The sequence below is a fragment of the Pongo abelii genome, chromosome 9, assembly GCF_028885655.2.
Source record: "Pongo abelii isolate AG06213 chromosome 9, NHGRI_mPonAbe1-v2.0_pri, whole genome shotgun sequence".
Taxonomy (NCBI): domain Eukaryota; kingdom Metazoa; phylum Chordata; class Mammalia; order Primates; family Hominidae; genus Pongo; species Pongo abelii.
In genome coordinates, this window is record NC_071994.2 from 85,315,331 (window position 1) to 85,335,364 (window position 20,034).

Sequence of the window (20,034 nt, forward strand, 5' to 3'; positions counted from 1 at the left end):
ATCCGCCCGCCTCGGCCTCCCAAAGTGCTGGGATTACAGGCGTGAGCCACCGCGCCCAGCCCGTAATTGATACATTTTAAAAGCTTATATTTAGGTCAATATCGCTGCTCAATGAAAAAATTACGTTTGGTTTGTGTTATGTCGCAGCTCCACGGTGAACTTTTTGAAAGCTTTGTGTTCTGCGAGCATCATTTCCAACCTGGGAAGAGAGCCCCACAAGTTTAAAACAAAAGTGCATGCGCGAGTGTGTTTTCCTACGTGCCCCCATTAGTGTAGGCTAAGGAGGCTCTTTCACAGTGGAGATATTAGGGTCCAGCTGGGTGTGGCTGTTGTGAAAACCTCTTCCTAGAGCTCAGAGTGGGCTCCTTAAAGAGCTCCTCCAAACCCCCAAGAAAAAAGCCTTTCACACTTAACCTCTAAATAAAAGGCATTTTCCTGGGGATTCAAGTCAGGCAAGCTCGCCTAGGTATTTTTGTGGGTGTGGGAAGCGGCGTGCTGGAATAAACACTCCAGCAGTGCTTTCCGAAGTTCCGGGTAAATTCGGCACCTCCCTCCTACTTCCCAGTTCCCAGAGGAGCAGCTGCACCCGCCCTGGCTCTCCAGAGCACCTGAGACGCTAAGGGAGAAGGGATGCGACGGCAGAAAGCCTCCGCTCCCTCCAGCCCCCACCGTCGGTAGCAGCTACGGGGCAGGCGGGAGGAAAGATGATTGACAGGCCTGCTCAGTGGCTGGGAAGCTAGAGGGAGGGACGAAGAGGGGACGGCTGAGCCTTCTTCTTAAAGTGGTTGGGTTGGGCCGCGCGAACTGCCTTCCCAGGCCTATTGGCTTCCCTGAATGGGTTGTTATGGTAACAAATGACCGCACAGTCCCTTATGAATCGGCCAATGAGAAGGGCCGTCTTTTCCAGTGCACCTCCGAGCAGTAGATGTTGCGAAAGTCCGGGTAGAGGCCGGAGAAGAAGGCGGTGCCAGGACGCCCTGCGGAAGGGCCAGGGGCGGGGCTCGTGTCGTTGCCGGGCCAGCCAATCACGCCTGGTTTTATCAGCGGCCCCGCCCTTTTACCGCACATTTCCCCTCCCCTAGTTCATTTCGCACGACGCAGCGGTTGGGAACACAGACATTTTCGGAGCTGGAGCCGCCACTGCCGCCGCCATTTTGTGTCTGTGGAGAAAGAAGCTTCTGTGGCGGCTGGAAGTGGACGGAGATCACCCGCGAGACGGAGGCGTTTCATACCCGAGGTTCCCCCTGTGTCGTCCCCCATCCCCCCTCCGCGGTCAGCATGTGGTGAAGCCGGAGCCGCGAGAGAGCCGGGGAGAGGAAGAGGAGTCGGAAGGGAGGCGGGGTATCCAGAGCGGCTTCAGCTTCAGCTGCGGCGGACCTCGGAGGGGGGCCGCGGCGCAATGTCAGAGCAGACGCCGGCCGAGGCCGGTGCTGCGGGGGCCCGGGAGGACGCCTGTCGGGATTATCAGTCATCGCTCGAAGACCTGACCTTCAATAGCAAGCCGCACATCAATATGCTGACCATTCTAGCCGAGGAGAACCTGCCCTTCGCCAAGGAGATCGTCTCTCTCATCGAGGCCCAAACCGCCAAGGTTTTTATACACCCCGCAGCCTCCTATTACTTCTAATACTCCCTGATTTTAGTGTCAGCCTCATCCCAGGTCTCGCTTCCATCCCAAGGGGGACAGTGTTCCTTCTCTCCAACCCCCCACCCCCCTCCAACTTAGGCTCGGTCTTTGGCCCAGGCTTCGAGCATGGGCCTCTGAGGGGGAGGGAGTGGGGAGGATAAAGGGTGGAGTCCCACTTCCGCTTTCCAACTCCCTTTTTAGGCCACCGCATTGTATATCCCGACACACACACGCTTTGAATAGAGCCCTTTCGGGTGGGGGAGACTTAAAGGCAGTTTGTGGTTTGGGGAAGTAAGAGTTAACATAAGCCATTTTAATCCCCTGGGAAGTGGGAGAGAGGGTCTCCCATTTTCCCCCAGCACCCTTTTTGGTAATTGTGTTCTGTGGGTTGGAAGAAGGTGAAGGGGGACCTGGGAGCGAGCTGTTGGTGGGTGGGAATAGGGATTTGGCCCCGAGTGGAGCAGCCGCCTGTTAGGAGCCCAACATGGCGCCTGAAAAGCACATGATGCGAAAGGGAAGAGAGGAGAATCCATTCCCTGCCAGCCAGGCAGCTGCTCACTCCCGTCAGCCCCATTTTGGGGTGGGGGCGGCTAGATATAACTTTTATTCTCCTATTGGAGGGTCTGTCTAATTGGTCCCAAAATAGGGGCAAGTGGGGTTGAGGGTGGGGTTTGGGTGGGGGGAGGAGATCTTATCCAACCTGTAGGTGGAGAACTGGCCCAGAGGGTAACAAGTACTTGCAGTTTCTCTGAAAAGTTCAGTCCCTCCTCCTCTTCCTTTTCTCTTTTTCTCCCTTCCCTGATAGCGAAGGAGTGTTTTTCTTTACCCCTTGATAGAAGTGGTCCTCTGCCACCTTATATTTCCCTGTAGTCCTCCTCTTCTGTGGATTCATATGGGAGCGATATGTCATTTAAGTAAAGTTACTGTTAAACTTAGTTATAATGAGTTTTAACAGCGTCCCAGTGCTACATTTTATTTTTCAAGCTTGTACTCACGGTTTAGTTTTTTCTAGTTGTTAGTGATTGCAATTATCAGGATGAGCCTCCTTTTAGCAGAGTGAACCCCTTTTTAAAGGCCACTTTAACAACAACCACCAATATATTGTTTAGAGACGGTTTCTGTCTAGTGTAAAACTGAGTGGTCTGACTCTAATAAATGGTTTTGAAATGTGTGACTGGTATTATAAAATTTGTGAATAAAACATATAAAATATGTATTTGTCTTTTTTATTTACCTTTGTAAGGTGTAGAATCTGTTTCCAAGACTTATTTTTATCTACGTGGTTGTGTGTTTTAAACAAAAGTCTTTAAGTGACTTGGGTTCATTCTTCTTTAGGTTCCATCCACTCTTTTGGGTAAACCTCTTCACAAGATACACGGTTTCAGGTGGTCCTTTCATAATTTAAAGAGGACGAAAAGGAAGGGTTTTTTTCCTTTTTCCTTTTAAGGGCCTCAACAAGTTTATCATGCTCAGTGTGACAGCTAAGATACAAGTTTTCGTTCACTTTTTTCCTGTGAAAGTGTATGTAAAACAGCTTTTTTTTTAAGTATGAGATTTAAAAAGGAAGCATTCCTCATACTCAACATGCTGTTTATTGATACCACAAACATCTTGGACATGAAAACTTAGTTTTTGCCTTGTTGAAGGCTTAACTTGACATTAAATGCCTTAAAGCACTTGTGTTTTTAAGGCAAAAACATTGATTTTTAAAATCTAATTACCTCGTATCTTGGGATTTAATATTCCTCAGCGCCTAATATTTAGCAGCTCAGGTTGTCACTCAAGGAACAGTTTCCTTTCTGGTTTTTAATGGATCCGGAAGACCTTCGAGAACCGAAAACTAAATGCTGAATATAGTAACCACATAAAACTTGTGTTTGTATATCGCTACACAGTGATGAAAATAGATGGGCTATTTGCTGGTAAAAGACAGCTGAAATTTTGGGGGCACACGTTTCCTGGTTATTTTTGTAAAGCCAGATTGAGGAAAAGATGTAAAAGTCACTTTGGGGGAACTATCTTAATCTGGGTTGGGATCGAGGGTGAGGGGAGGGATTTCCGTTATTTGGTAGCAAACTGGCCTGGTTTTGTGTTTTGGAGGTGAATGTTTGTGTCCTTATTCTTTAGCTTCTCTGCGTTACTAAACTTAAAGGATTCACACGTAATTTGACTCCTCCCAGGAGAGAGCAGTAGCGAAAAATAATACATATAAGGACTTCACTTGTACAATAAAAAATTAGCCTACTTAACAGACTGGTGTTTAAGAGAGCCTGTTTATCTTCATAAGTACAATAATGACTAAAATGGTGTAAAACATGACATGGTAAGGTAAAGACACAGCAGTAAACCATTTGACATGTTCGTACTTTAATATAGTTGACCCACATGCAGTGGGTGAACCCTTTTATTAGACAGTACCTTAAAAGAAATTTTTCATACAAAGTTATTCAGAGCTTTCCTTAGCCAACTTTTGGTTGTAAAGGTGTTATCAGAAGCAAGAGCATTTCCACACACTTGTATGGGCAATTGGTTTTATTATATATGATGGCATTGTGTACTCCAGAACTGTGAGCCTACCCTAGCTTCAGGCAGCTATGGGTAAGTGGTACTCAGGGTTAAGATTCCTATACACATGGGGTGGGTAAATGGGGATAACCTAAGTTTTTTTTTTTTTTTTTTTAAATCATGGGTGCTCCTTTGGAGTCAGAGTTAAAACTATTATGGTGTGTCTTAATGCTCCTCAACAAGTCTGTGAACCTGCTGATGCTTTCTGGAAGCTTGCTGTGCCTTCTAAAAGCCAGTGGTGGGTAGGCATTGCAGTTGAACTGGGGCAACATTTCTTTACTTTGGAAAGGGCCACCTGTATCAGCATCGCCACAGTGGCTCTGCACAAGTTTATAAGCCCTGGTTTGTGCATGTCAGAGGAAAATATCTCGGCGGAGAGTCCAGTCTGTGAAGAAAATCTTCAGGACAAATCCTGGTTTCCAGAGTCAAGTTCAACCTGATTTACATGATTCAGCGGCTGCTCCATCCAGTTTTTCTTGTCTGAGTAACAAACTTGCAACTTCCTGCATGTTCGTGTGCAAGTTTCAGTGTTTTGCCATTGACTTCCTAGGTGAAGTGTTTTTAATTTTTGTTCATTTGGATTATAGAGAAGTAATCCTAGTGATTTTACAGGTAACAAAAGCTTCATAGACTTGAACATATGAAATATGCCCATGGAAATTAGTTTCTACAAGAGGTCTAAAAACTGCTTTGAGTGTAGGCACACCATTGTAAGTTAATATGGGTCACAAAACTGACACTTGGATTATATAAAGTAATTTTCCCTCGCCTCCTCCTTATTTTTGTCACTTAAAACACAGGTCTTTTTACCACATGAACTTGAAATTTCATTGAGTGTTAAATGAGTATATTAGGGATTACAGCTGTTGTTCATCTTGGTAATTCTGAGCTTTTTTGTGCTCAACTAAGGATTGTAAGAGTTGAGAACTTGATTGAACACTTAAGTTTCATAAAGATTACTTCAAAAATATTTAGTATCAACAAAAATAGAGGTCTGTATTGTAGGTTTAAAAACTCACTTTTAAATAATTATTTGGTGGTAATTCATTATACTAAACTTCTCAGTTTCTTTTTATTCAGGCTCCTTCCTCAGAGAAGCTTCCTGTTATGTACCTTATGGATTCTATTGTGAAAAACGTTGGAAGAGAGTATCTCACTGCCTTTACTAAAAATCTAGTTGCAACATTTATTTGTGTGTTTGAAAAGGTACATATGCATTTAGAAACATTTGCGTTTTTTTAAAAAAATGTGTTCCTGATTAAATAAATATTTGCTTTGTGTTGGGTTTTCTTGGGTGGTGAAATGTTTTATACTTTTGGACATTTATCGTTAGTACCATTTCAAAGAGGCTGAAGTTAATGTTTTATGTTAGATTTTTAGAACAGATTCTAGGGGTTTACATTATCCATTTAAGAACAGATGGATTTGCTTTTAGAATTGTGCTTTTTAAAAAAATAGAGTTTGTTCATTTGAACATCTGTTTCATCACTTATAAACCAGGCAAAAAGATCTGAAATCGTCAAGAGTAATTAAAATTTCATTGTTTACGTTTCTGGTGTTAGGATGTTGACTGTTCTGTTGGGGAGGTAAAAAGTATAATCCCTCAGTGTCTCAACCTGTGATTGGTTCCTGAAACTTCTGTGTTTTTTTGTTTTGTTTTCTGGAAATGTTTACTCTTTTGTTACATTGTTCAAGTATGTTTTAGGTGAATGTTGTTGGTATGTGTGAATGGTGGATCAGTTAATCGCTGTAGGTTATTCTGGAAATACCTTTCCCCCCACCTTAGTGTTCAGAAAGTAGGCTTATTTTTCATATCTAGAGATTGTAAATTTCTTCCATAACACTGTAACATGGTGGTTTGGTTAAAGCAGTATTATGTTGAGGAAGACAAGGGATTTGCTGAGGTAATTCTCTGCCTGTCAGGCTATATCTTTCACATTGAACAAAAAAGCACTTATGAGATACTTAGGTTTAAAGATTGTTTCCTAACGTCAATATTTGGTGGTAGTTATTATATTTTAGTAGATGAACACCTGTGTGTCAGTTGTCAGATTTGTAGAATTGGAATTTTTTTTGGAAGAACTATTCAGTATTAGATTTTACATGTTTATTAGAAAATAGGTAGTTGTTATTTGAGAAATGTTTTTAAGTTCTTAGAGAAAAGAAATAGTACATGCAGAAGAAATTTGGAAAGCTCTATATCAGATAGCATTAAAATGCTTATTAATAGAATATTGTAGACATTTGCTGAATACTGCTAACCAGAGGCTGTAGTCTTAAGGAGAAGCTTAACCAACCTCTTGGTTTCGGTTTCAGTATGTTCAAATTCACTTGGGTGTTTGGTAGCATACCTTTACTGAGTCTAACTGGGCATTAATATGACAGTTGATTAAAATGACCTTGTAATAAATACATTATTATCTGAAGACTTATGAATATAGTTAAGGCTTTACTGTCTATCCTAATGTTGAAAATCTCAGTTTTCCCAAGTCCTAGGTTTCTTGATGGCGAATTTTCTTTCTTTTTCTTTTTTTTTTTTTTGAGATGGAGTTTTGCTCTTGTTGCCCAAGCTGGAGTGCAATGGCGCAATCTCGGCTCACTGCAACCTCCGCCTCCCGGATTCAAGTGATTCTCCTGCCTCAGCCTCCCGAGTAGCTGGGATTACAGGCATGAGCTATCATGCCTGGCTAATTTTGTATTTTTAGTAAAGACGGGGTTTCACCATTGTTGGTCAGGCTGGTCTTGAACTCCCTCAGGTGATCCACCTGCCTCGGCCTCTCAAAATGTTGGAATTACAGGCGTGAGCCACTGTGCCTGGCAATGGCAAATTTTCTAAAAATTTTTACGCCATCACAAACCTGAACAGATAAGTTATTTAAAACTAAGGCTTATCAGTGGTTAAGATTTTGTGAATTTCAGTTGTTAAAGTGCTTTCCACACCGCAATATCTTGTTCCTATGTACCCAACCGTATAGTATTGCTGAGCATTGGTTAGTGAGATAGTTTTGCTTTAATTTTAACTTTGTACTACTATGTAAATAATTTAAAACATTTAAGCCATCAGGTAATCAATTTTTCTAGTTTTATGTTTTTTAGTTTTATATTTTCTAGTTGTTTTATATTTTTTTTCCCCAGAGAAAAAGTAACGTTAGGAATATTATACTAAGCTCTAAGATGTGGGAATGTTTTGTATATAGAAAGGCTCACCTGGTTTGTTGCTTGCATGAAGGCTAGGTGAAAATGGTTTTAATTACTCTGTTTTTGAAGGAGAAATGCACCTTTAATAAATTATTACTGTTGTATATACTTACCAATGGGTAGTACAGTTCTATATGTGAAGTAGAGCAGATTTATATAACTTATATTTAATATATAAAATATTCTATAGTAACTTAACAAGCCATAGAATTGTTCTGTTGTTCTAGGTGGATGAAAATACTAGGAAAAGTTTATTTAAGTTACGTTCCACATGGGATGAAATATTCCCTTTGAAGAAACTTTATGCCCTGGATGTCAGAGTCAATTCATTAGATCCTGCTTGGCCTATTAAACCTCTGCCCCCCAATGTGAATACGTCTAGCATCCATGTGAATCCTAAATTTTTAAATAAATCGGTAAGTTTTAATATGAATAGTAAGTAACATACTTTTAAGTATCACATTTTGAATTCTTCTACAGAACTTACTGCCAGAAAGCCAAAATAGAATACTCTGTAGTGAATTGGTTCAATTTGGAAAAAAAAAAATACTATGTATATGTTTGGAATTTTTATTTAGAAATATATTCACCTTGTTTAGGTATTATGTAACATTTATTTTGGGTTTTAAATTTCTGATAAGTTTTCTGTGTGATAGGAATTTGGATAATATTAAGAGTTAAGCTGATAATTTTTATTTACTCCCTAGCTTCCTTTTTAGCTGATATGTTTTTTTTAAACAAATTGTCTTTTCTTACAGCCCGAGGAGCCTTCAACACCTGGTACAGTGGTCAGTTCCCCTAGCATCTCCACTCCTCCAATTGTTCCTGATATACAAAAGAATCTTACACAAGAACAACTAATAAGGCAACAGTTACTGGCAAAGCAAAAACAGTTGTTAGAACTTCAGCAGAAAAAGCTGGAGCTTGAGCTAGAGCAAGCTAAGGCACAACTGGTAAGTAAGGGAGATTGTCATTTTAAATATTTTAAACCTGTCTAACAATAGGGAAGTAATGTTTATGTTTGAATTTTATTAACATGTTACTTTTATTAATAGTGTACTCTTTTTTCACTTTTATTTTACAAATCAGTATATTTATTAGACTATACTTTTTATATCTTTATTGTAAAATTCACTTGATTAAAAACTGCATAGGCCAGGCGCAGTGGATCATGCCTGTAATCCCAACACTTGGGAAGTCCGAGGTGGGAGGATCGCTTGAGTTCAGAAGTTTGAGGCCAGCCTGGGCAACATTGTGAGGCCCTACCAAAAAAAAAAAAAAAAATTAGCCAGGTGTGGTAGTGCATGCTTGTGATCCCAGTTACTCGAGAGGCTGAGTTGGAAGGATCACTTGCGGCTGCAGTGTGCTATGATTGCTTCACTGCACTCTAGCCTGAGTGACAGAGCAAGACTCTGTGTCAAGAAAACCTCCCAAAAACTACAAAACTACACTATTTCCTCCAAATAGTTTTCTGTTAGATTGCTATCTTATAAAGTAGCATCTTAATTTTGTGTAATCATTACATTATGTGGACTTAATATTTCAGTCCCAAGATGGTAGGCATGTTGTGACAAATATTTTTGCATGGTCTTTAATGTTTTATGAGCTTATGCTTCATGAGCGGAAATGACAAAATTAAGGAGGCCAGGAAGATGATATCTTTCTACACATAAATGACTTTATACTAAGTTATTTTGCTTAGCATCTGAGCTTATTCGACAGTGAGGTGCGGGAAGGCAGAATTTTATAAGTTCATTAATAGCACCACTTTGGGAGAAACTAAATTTTAGGACTTAGAATTTAGCTGAAATGACTCTGATTCTTGTGCAGCCAGAGTGTAGTGATTTAGTAATTTCTTAGGAGCAGTATGGCTCAGAATCCTGAATAACTAGGAAGAGAAACAATTTTTTTTCATTCTATTTAGAGATTATATTATAAAATCTCAAAAAATACTAGTAAGAAATAATGGGCAACTTAAATCATGGACTTTTTCTTTTCATTGTAATCTCAATTTATACATTATAAGTGTACAATTTAAATATAGTATTGAATAAATATATTTATTGAATACAACATTATCTTCTTCAGTTGTTTGCAATTTCTTGACAATCTGCATGTTTTACAGTGTTAACATGAACATTTATTTTGTGTTTTAGGCAGTTTCTCTTAGTGTTCAGCAGGAAACATCCAATTTAGGTCCTGGATCTGCACCATCCAAATTACATGTTTCACAGATTCCCCCTATGGCAGTTAAAGCTCCTCATCAGGTTCCTGTGCAATCTGAGAAAAGCCGTCCAGGACCATCCTTACAAATTCAGGATTTGAAAGGAACTAACCGGGATCCTCGTCTGAACAGGATAAGCCAACATTCTCATGGAAAAGATCAAAGTCACAGGAAAGAATTTCTAATGAACACATTAAACCAGTCTGATACTAAGACAAGTAAAACTATACCCTCTGAAAAACTAAATTCATCTAAGCAAGAAAAAAGTAAATCAGGTGAAAAAATAACCAAGAAAGAACTTGACCAATCAGATTCAAAATCGAAATCGAAATCGAAATCACCATCACCTTTGAAAAACAAATTATCTCACACAAAAGACTTGAAAAATCAAGAATCGGAAAGTATGAGGTTGTCTGATATGAACAAGAGAGATCCAAGATTAAAAAAACATCTTCAGGATAAGACCGATGGCAAAGATGATGATGTGAAAGAGAAGAGAAAAACTGCAGAAAAAAAGGATAAAGATGAGCACATGAAGTCATCCGAACACAGACTGGCTGGAAGTAGAAATAAAATCATAAATGGCATTGTACAAAAACAGGATACAATAACAGAAGAGTCAGAAAAACAGGGGACAAAACCAGGGAGATCGAGTGCTAGAAAGCGATCAAGATCTCGATCACCCAAGTCTAGGTCACCAATTATACATTCCCCAAAGAGAAGAGATAGGCGGTCACCCAAACGAAGGCAAAGAAGTATGTCTCCAACATCGACACCTAAAGCTGGAAAGATTCGCCAATCTGGAGCTAAGCAGTCACATATGGAAGAGTTTACACCACCTTCTAGGGAAGACAGAAATGCTAAGAGAAGTACTAAACAGGATATTCGGGATCCAAGGCGAATGAAAAAGACTGAAGAGGAGCGACCACAAGAAACTACAAATCAGCATTCTACAAAGTCAGGCACTGAACCAAAGGAGAATGTAGAAAACTGGCAAAGTTCCAAGTCTGCCAAAAGATGGAAATCTGGTTGGGAAGAAAATAAAAGGTATGATGTTAACATTTTAAGTCAAGTGTAGTAGTGTGTATCTTTCAAAAGATAGTGTTAATTTAAAAATTGGAAAATGTTTATTAGGTGCTATTAGTACTTTTTTTCCATCTAATTCTTACATCTCTGTGGGTTAAATACTATTATTATTTCTATTTTACAGATAAGGAAACTGAAGTTTAGAAAGGTTAACTAATCTACCTAAGGCTGCAGTCCAGGACATGCAAGAATCAGAATTCATATCTGTTTTTGCTGATTTCATATTTTGTGCTCTTAATCATTTAATTACTTTTTGTGGTTACATATGCCCATTTTAACCATATCCTTTGAAAAGAATCTTTAAATATGGTCCTGAGTATTTTTTAAAAAAACATTTCAATGTAACATACTGCTTTTATGGTTTCAGCTTACAACAGGTTGATGAACATAGTAAACCTCCTCATCTGAGGCATAGGGAGAGCTGGTCAAGCACTAAAGGAATTTTATCACCTCGAGCCCCAAAGCAGCAACAGCATCGATTAAGTGTAGATGCCAATCTTCAGATTCCTAAAGAGTTAACTCTTGCAAGCAAAAGAGAATTACTTCAAAAGGTAGTTACTATGATTAATCCCATGTAGTCATCATTCTCTATCGTCTATTTTTTGGTATTTTTTTATATTTAAAATATTTTATTTCCTTTTATCACCCCTATACAGACGAGTGAACGTTTAGCATCTGGTGAAATTACACAGGATGACTTCCTTGTTGTTGTGCATCAAATTCGACAGCTATTTCAGTATCAAGAAGGTAAACATAGATGCAATGTACGGGATAGTCCTACAGAAGAAAATAAAGGTGGATTAAAAAAGAAACCTCTCTTATCTGATGCTGAATTAACCTACTATGAACATAAAGCAAAACTGAAAAGGACACAGGTTCAGCATTCATTTCCAAGACTTGATCTCTTAGATCCTGATATTTTTGACTACCCTTTGACTGATGCCTTGTTGTCTGGAATAGAATGTGAGCCATCCAAAAGTAAACATGCAAGTAGGAATAGTGGAGCACAGTTTGACAGAAAAGAACAATTTAGTGAAAGAGCAAGACGTCTTTCTCCTATATCTGGGAGTCGTACTTATGCTGAGAATCTTTCACCCCATGAGGGCCGGAGAAGACATGACGAGCAAGTCTCTGCTAAAGGTAGAAAAAGTTAAATCAGATTATGCCTATTGAATCACACAGCAGTGAAGGGAAAATGAACAAGCTAAGTGGGGATGGATTTTTGTGACTGTTCAGATTACCATTTTTTTCCCATTTATTTTGTTATGTTTTTTCCCTTTAAGGAAAGGGAAGGGAAGGGAGCTAGTATTTCTAAGGCCAGTTGTGTGTCAGGTACTTCATTAGGTTTTTTTTATATGTAATTTGATTTAATCCTCACAACAACACAATGAAGTGTATATTCTCCCCATTTTACAGATAGGAAATAAAAGAGAGGTTAAATAACTTGCTCTCAAAATGAAATAATTAGTATGTTGATAGGCTGGGAATTTTTTTGTTACTCAGGTGTGTCTGACTCTAGAGGGCATCCTCTTATCTGCTGCTTTATGCTGTCTGTCTCTCCTGCCCCTCTAATGTAGTGAGATAGTTATATCTTTGGATAAACATTCATATGAAAATAGAAGATTTTAAGGTAACTTTAGATTTAGTGAAAATAATTTTTTTCCTTTTTAAAAGGTGTGCGAGAAGAGCAGAGATCTCCATTCAATGATCGTTTTCCACTTAAGCGACCTCGATACGAAGATTCAGATAAACCATTTGTAGATAGCCCAGCATCAAGATTCGCCGGCCTGGATACAAATCAGCGACTTACAGCTTTAGCTGAAGACAGACCGTTATTTGATGGACCTAGTAGGCCATCAGTAGCAAGAGATGGCCCAACGAAGATGATTTTTGAAGGACCCAATAAATTAAGCCCTCGAATTGATGGACCTCCCACACCAGCTTCCCTTCGGTTTGATGGGTCACCAGGACAAATGGGGGGAGGAGGCCCTTTGAGATTTGAGGGGCCACAAGGTCAGCTAGGAGGTGGGTGTCCTTTGAGATTTGAAGGTCCTCCAGGACCAGTGGGGACACCTCTGCGGTTTGAGGGCCCAATTGGTCAAGCAGGAGGAGGTGGTTTTCGGTTTGAAGGTTCCCCTGGTCTGAGGTTTGAGGGATCTCCAGGTGGTTTGCGATTTGAGGGACCAGGAGGTCAGCCTGTGGGTGGTCTGAGGTTTGAGGGACATCGTGGTCAACCTGTGGGTGGTCTGAGGTTTGAAGGACCTCATGGTCAGCCTGTGGGTGGACTTAGATTTGATAATCCTCGAGGTCAGCCTGTAGGTGGACTTAGATTTGAGGGGGGTCATGGTCCATCAGGGGCTGCGATTAGGTTTGATGGACCTCATGGTCAGCCAGGAGGTGGAATCAGATTTGAGGGCCCTTTGCTACAGCAAGGGGTTGGAATGAGGTTTGAGGGCCCCCATGGTCAGTCAGTAGCTGGTCTGAGATTTGAGGGACAACATAATCAACTTGGTGGGAACCTTAGGTTTGAGGGTCCACATGGTCAACCAGCGGTTGGTATCAGGTTTGAAGGCCCTTTAGTTCAACAAGGAGGTGGAATGAGGTTTGAGGGTCCTTCTGTACCAGGAGGTGGCCTGAGAATTGAAGGGCCTCTGGGTCAAGGTGGTCCAAGATTTGAAGGTTGTCATGCTTTAAGGTTTGATGGGCAGCCAGGTCAGCCGTCACTCTTGCCAAGATTTGATGGATTACATGGTCAGCCAGGTCCTAGATTTGAAAGGACTCCTGGTCAGCCAGGCCCTCAGAGGTTTGATGGACCACCTGGACAGCAGGTTCAACCCAGATTTGATGGTGTACCTCAAAGATTTGATGGTCCACAACATCAGCAAGCATCACGGTTTGATATTCCTCTTGGTCTTCAAGGCACAAGATTTGACAATCATCCTTCACAAAGGCTTGAATCAGTATCTTTCAATCAGACTGGTCCATATAATGATCCACCTGGCAATGCTTTTAATGCCCCATCCCAAGGACTACAGTTCCAAAGACATGAACAAATATTTGATTCACCTCAAGGACCAAATTTTAATGGACCACATGGCCCTGGAAACCAGAGTTTCTCTAATCCACTTAACAGAGCTTCTGGACACTATTTTGATGAAAAAAATCTTCAGAGTTCTCAATTTGGAAACTTTGGCAATATACCTGCTCCAATGACAGTAGGAAATATTCAGGCATCTCAACAGGTAAGTCTGTTATTCTAAAATTGCGTTGTATGCAGATAAGTTAACCATTTTTTAATGTTTCTAGGAAGGTTTTCAGACATAGTTTATTGTGTAGATTGGAAAGAAGTTTTTAATATACTCTAAAGCCACATGCTGAGGAAGTGGGATGAGCATCTTTTGGGGATAAAATTTGCAACTTAAATCCAAAATTGATTTTAGCTCTTTCAGGATCTAGGGAAATATCTCAGTCAAACCCCCATCCCCAGCTCTGTTTTTTTTTTTTTTGTTTTGTTTTGTTTTGTTTTGTTTTGCTTTAAAGCTTTTGAGATATTATACAGTTGTGTTTTTCATAGACCTCTACATTGCAGAACTGTTGAGCCCTGATGTGCTTTAAGGTAGCCATAGAACTGATTGGACTGTTCTTGGACCAAGAATTTCCTTAACCTGAGTTAAATAAGAAGATCAGGGGGGAGACGGGAGGGATAGCTTTAGGAGATATACCTAATGCTAAATGATGAGTTAATGGGTGCAGCACACCAGCATGGCACATGTATACATATGTAACTAACCTGCACATTGTGCACATGTACCCTAAAACTTAAAGTATAATAATAATAAAAAAAACAAACAAAAAAAGAAGATCAAATTTTGTCCATGCTTTCACAGTCTACAATTCTTTTTTTTTTGGTCCTTTTTTCCTACTTTTTACCACCTTTCCAGTCACTTCAGTTAAACACAATTGTTTGATATTAATGTCAACATAGCAAATAGCCTTCCAAATACAGTCTGGTTATGAAACATGCACAGTTACCTGTTGGTATTCTTTCACACTTGTTCTGTATACATTTTAAAATGTATACTGAAACAACTTTAAGGCAGTATGTTTATAATTTGTGATTAATTCGGTTGGTTTCGAATGACTACTTTTGCTTGCGTGCTGAAATTCTCCTGGGCTGAGTTTTATTTCTTTTCCAGGTGCTGAAATTTTCTTACTATGACAGATTTATTTTATAGTAGTAAGATTGCATGGAAGAAAATACAAAATAAGAAAGATTTTAAAAGTACATTAGGAACATTATTGATAGAAAGTAGTCCTTCTGTTCATCTGTAATGGTACGAAAAAACAGTTGGCCTGCCTAGATTTACTCTACTGTATATCCTTGAAAGAAATGATACTGTTATTGACAGATACTCTAGAATGGTACTTACTTAGTCTTATTTCTACATTACACAGAATCAGTGGGGTTTTTATTATGTGTACTCACCACAAAAAGTCCACATGTATACTGAACAAGGATTATAAATGGATATTTATTTACATACCAGCAATATGTAGAAGTCCTGCCTCCCTCTGGACTGCAAATGCTGTATTTGTATGCCAGTATAGTTCTTGCTCCATGACTGTTCTATTTTTTAACATTCCCTTTGACATCTTTTACAAGACCTTTTACAAGATTACTTTGTGATGTAGCTATAACCATGTGCAAAGTTGATGGCCAAGCAAGATGCTTACCTGCTTGGTAATTCAGATTGCTAATTAAAACAGGCTTTTGATATCTGTGGAAAAGTGGCAAGGGTTAGGAATTCTGGCCTCAGTTTTGCTCCTAACTAGCCCTTGTGATTGTGTATAGATCATGTTGCATTATGTCAGTTCTTCTATTTGTAAAATAAGGGAAAGCACCAGCAAGGTAAAGTGACTTGTGTAAAGTAACACAGCTAGTTACCTTATGTTTGTATGGTGTCTTACATTTTCCTTTTTGGGGGGCTACTTTGCCTCTCTAGTAGGTACCTTAAACTTTTCAAAGAAGTTTTAACCCATTCTCAGTAACTTATACCTGTGTGAAACAGATAAGGGAAGGTTTTATTGTTCCTGTTTGTAGAAGACCTAGAAGTGAAGTGACGCAGCCAAGTTACCTTTCTAAATGTTTATTTATAAGCCAGGCCTTGTGACATCTATGAATATTTTTATGTAATTAGGATGTTAAAAGTTTTACGTGAAATATAGAAAGCATGTTCTTAAAATTAAGGTTTTTCTTAAAGGTTCTGAGTGGTGTTGCTCAGCCAGTAGCTTTTGGTCAAGGACAACAGTTTTTACCAGTTCATCCACAAAATCCTGGATTTGTTCAGAATCCTTCAGGTATGTACTTTCTGAACTTTGTGTTCAAAAGACAAATGATTATTGTTTTGTTGAATAGCTAACTTTGTGAATTTTAGGAAATGACAATTTTGCAAAGGTATATTTAATTTAGAGAAATTTAATCTAGCTGACATATTTTTGTTCCTTTTCTAAGTTTATTTACATTGTGGATGTGTATTCACATTGACCCTATTTACAGCTAGAGATGGTTAGCGGGGACTTGTAGTCCACAAAACAGAGGGAAGGAAACCTATTGGGTGGAAACTGGGAGTGGGAGGGAAGGTATGACATTTGTGTTGAGATAGAATGAAATAAATGACAGACCTCAGAAATCTCAGTGAATACTGAGGATACTGCATTAATAAAGTTGATTAATTTTTGTGTTTTTATGGGCACTCAAATAGCAAAAAGCGGCTTTCCTAGCCAGGTTCACTGATAAGCATCTTTGTTACTATGGGGTGATGCTTAGTACTAGATAAAAGGACTTTTAAAATGGATTTTAGTTTTATTTATTTATTTATTTATGAGGCAGAATCTTGCTCTCTTACCCAGGCTGGAGTGCAGTGGTGCCATATTGCCTCACTGCAGCCTCTGCCTCTGGGGTTCAAGCGATTCTCCTGTCTCAACCTCCCAAGTAGCTGGGAGTACAGGCGTGCGCCACCAGACCTGGCTAACTTCTGTATTTTTACTAGAGACGGGGTTTCACTATCTTGGCCAGGCTGGTCTTGAGCTCCTGACCTCAAGTGATCTACCAGCCTCAGCCTCCCAAAGTGCTGAGATGGCAGGTGTGAGCCACCATGCCCGGTAAAATGAATTTTAGTTTTAATATGTGGTAAGTGGGAAGTATATACATTAGTGATACTTGCTTTCATTTCTGAATCATTGAAACAGCTGTTTCAGAAACATGCTTTACTGTAGTATTGAGTTAATCAGTTTACAATAAATTTATGGAGTTTTCCAAAACTTCTGAAGTAATTAGGAAATCCTAGCCAAGCTCTTTTTTATACATTAGTCCTTAAATTGTGTCAAGAAATTCAATTAATTTGGAAGCTTTTAATTTTTGATTTCTACATGGACAATTATGACTAATTAATATTTGTTATTATTATTATTTTGTTACTATAATGAAAAGAGAAGGAAAGAATTTGGGATCTAAAGCCCAGAAGACCAGGGTTGGAATCTCTACTCTGTTACTTTGTAAATGCACAGGCTTTAAGCAAGTATCTCCCTTGAGGTTCAGTTTTTTTCCTGTGTAAACAGCATATGGGCCAGGCATGGTGGCTCACGCCTATAATCCCAGCACTCTGGGAGGCCGAGGCAGGTGGATCACAAGATCAAGAGATGGAGACCATCCTGGCCAACATGGCGAAACCCCGTCTCTACTAAAAATACAAAAATTACCTGGGTGTGGTGGTGCGTGCCTGTAGTCCCAGCTACTCAGGAGGCTGAGGCAGGAGAATCACTTGAACCCAGGAGGTGGAGGTTGCAGTGAGCCAAGATCATGCCACTGCACTTAGGCTTGGCGACAGAGGTGAGACTCTGTCTCAAAAAAAACCAAAAACCAAAAAAAAACATGATATGGTAGTATCAGTATTTGTCTGTTTTTTTTTTTTTTTTTTGAGAATCAAATGATATATGCAAAAGTACTTTGTAACTTGTCAAGTACTATATTAATGTATTTTCCTTTAGAACTCAGTTTTTGTTGTTGAGCAGAGGATTTCTTATATTGGGGTTAGTGGCATGAGATGCTCTACAGAAACTACATATTTTCTTGTTTCTTTTTTTTTTTTTTGAGACAAGTCTTGCTCTTGTCACCCAGGCTGGAGTGCAGTGGCATGATCTCAGCTCACTGCAACCTCTGCCTCCCGGGTTCAAGCAGTTCTCCCGGGCTCAGCCTCCCCAGAAGCTGGGACTACAGGCACATGCCACTACACCTGGCTAATTTTTGTATTTTTAATAGAGGCAGAGTTTCACCATATTGGTCAGGGTGGCTTGAATCCTCACCTCAGGTGATCCACCTGCCTTGACCTCCCAAAGTGCTGGGACTACAGGTATGAGCCACTGTGCCCAGCCTTGTTTTGCTTTTACAACCTTGGGTTAAATGTGTATGTGTACAGGACATAGCAGTGTCACAGAGGAAATCACAATTATTCCCCTTGTTTGGGGGTATTGAATGGGACATTAGGTGTGTCTTCGTTCTTCAAGTTCTTCTTACTCTTAAAAGATGTGTCAACAGTTTTCAGTGTGCTATATTTAGCTTCTCTCAAGGTTCCTTCTCTAATTTGAAAGTGTAAACATCTGTTTTCTAATAGGAAATATACCCATGTTCATTTATTCATTCAGGCATATATTAGTCATCTGCTGTATGCTAGGCAGTATGCTAGGATGAATTTAATATGGTTCATCCTTCAAAGAGCTTTCTTTTTATTTTTAAAGTTTTTTTTTTTTTTTTTTTTTTTTTTAAAGAGGGTGCTCACTGTGTAGCCCAGGCTGGTCTCAAACTCCTGAACTCAAGCAGTCCTCCCACCTCGGCCTCCCAAAGTGTTGGGTTTATAGGCGTGAGCCACCACACTCGGCCTCAAAGAGCTTTATAATGTAGAAAGGCTATTGAATTTTTTTTTTTTTTTTTTTGGTTTAACAAAAAACCAAATATAATGCCCAACACCTCAGTTCCTTACAAATATTAATTCATTTAACCTCATAACAATCTTAGGTAGGAACTATTATTACCCTTTTTACAGGCACGGGAAGATGAGGCATAGATAAGGAACTTGATTATGTCACACAACTAGAAAGTGGAATTTCTGGTTAAAATCCCAGGAGTCTGGTTCCACAGTTGATGCTCTTGGTTACTAGACTTGGCTGCCCTCAGACATGTGAATAGCTAATTATGCATCTTAGGCATATAAATAGCTAATTTAAAGGAAAGTAAAGGTTAAACTAGTGAGTTAAATGTTACTGTAATTGATTATTGAAGTTGATCTGTTCATTCATGTATTCAGACATTTAGTTTGGACAGACATTAATTAGCCTACGATATATAAGGCAGTGTGATAAATGTAGAGTATACAGTGGTTAAGGGATTATGTGTATGTGGATGCAAATTGAATTTCTGCCATTAAGAGGAATTTTTAGTGGTTCAGAACTTTTCTGTATAGGTGTAGTGAGATGCATCATAGTGACATACAAATACATTAAAATATGGTTTTCTTTTTTTTGAGACAGGGTCTTCTTGCTCTGTTGTCCAGGCTGGAGTACAGTGGTGTGATCTTGGCTCACTGCAACCTCCGCCTTCCAGTTTCAAACGGTTCTCATGCCTCAGCCTCCTGAGTAGCTGGGATTACAGGCATGGGCCACCAAAACCAGCTAATTTTTGTATTTTTAGTAGAGACAGGGTTTCACCATATTGGCCAGGCTGGTCTCAAACTCCTGACCTCAGGTGATCCACCTGCATTGCCCTCCCAAAGTGCTGGGATTACAGGTGTGAGCCACTGCACCTGGCCTAAAATATTGTTTTCATAGTTGAGTTAAAGAATCACAATTATGGCCGGGCGCGGTGGCTCACACCTGTAATCCCAGCACTTTTAGGAGGCCAAGGCAGGCAGATCATGAGGTCAGGAGATCAAGACCATCCTGGCTAACACGGTGAAACCCCCTCTCTACTAAAAATACAAAAAGAAATTAGCTGGGTGTGGTGGCAGGCACCTATAGTCCAGCTGCTCTGGAGGCTGAGGCAGGAGAATGGCGTGAACCAGGAGGTGGAGCTTGCAGTGAGCTGAGATCGTGCCCCTGCACTCCAGCCTGGGCAACAGAGCGAGACTCCGTCTCAAAACCAAAACCAAAACAAAAAAGAATCACAATTATTAGAATATGCTTGGAAAAATATGAGACTGGAATGATTCCTCACCAATGAGGATTCCTTATCAAGCAAAACAAAATTGTTAGGCTTATCTTATTTATTCAAGTTATTGAAGCT

The 20,034-nt window shown here is 39.7% G+C and overlaps 1 protein-coding gene across 4 annotated transcripts in view; it reads left to right on the forward strand.

The window, feature by feature from the left end:
* Window positions 1-917: 917 nt before the first annotated feature.
* The window catches only part of PCF11 (PCF11 cleavage and polyadenylation factor subunit), a 29,033-nt gene continuing 9,916 nt past the window's right edge, over window positions 918-20,034 (forward strand). For 2 of the 4 annotated variants that reach the window (XM_009246891.3, XM_024254892.3), the window contains exons 1-9: window positions 938-1,591; window positions 5,273-5,398; window positions 7,618-7,806; window positions 8,149-8,343; window positions 9,547-10,661; window positions 11,068-11,251; window positions 11,357-11,447; window positions 12,375-13,942; window positions 15,962-16,058. In XM_009246891.3, coding sequence (XP_009245166.1) covers window positions 1,400-1,591; window positions 5,273-5,398; window positions 7,618-7,806; window positions 8,149-8,343; window positions 9,547-10,661; window positions 11,068-11,251; window positions 11,357-11,447; window positions 12,375-13,942; window positions 15,962-16,058 — 3,757 coding nt within the window. In that variant the 5' untranslated portion in view covers window positions 938-1,399. Of the gene's footprint in view, window positions 1,592-5,272; window positions 5,399-7,617; window positions 7,807-8,148; window positions 8,344-9,546; window positions 10,662-11,067; window positions 11,252-11,356; window positions 11,841-12,374; window positions 13,943-15,961; window positions 16,059-20,034 lie in introns of all 4 variants that reach the window. The other 2 variants (XM_009246889.3, XM_009246890.3) reach the window with 2 other exon arrangements.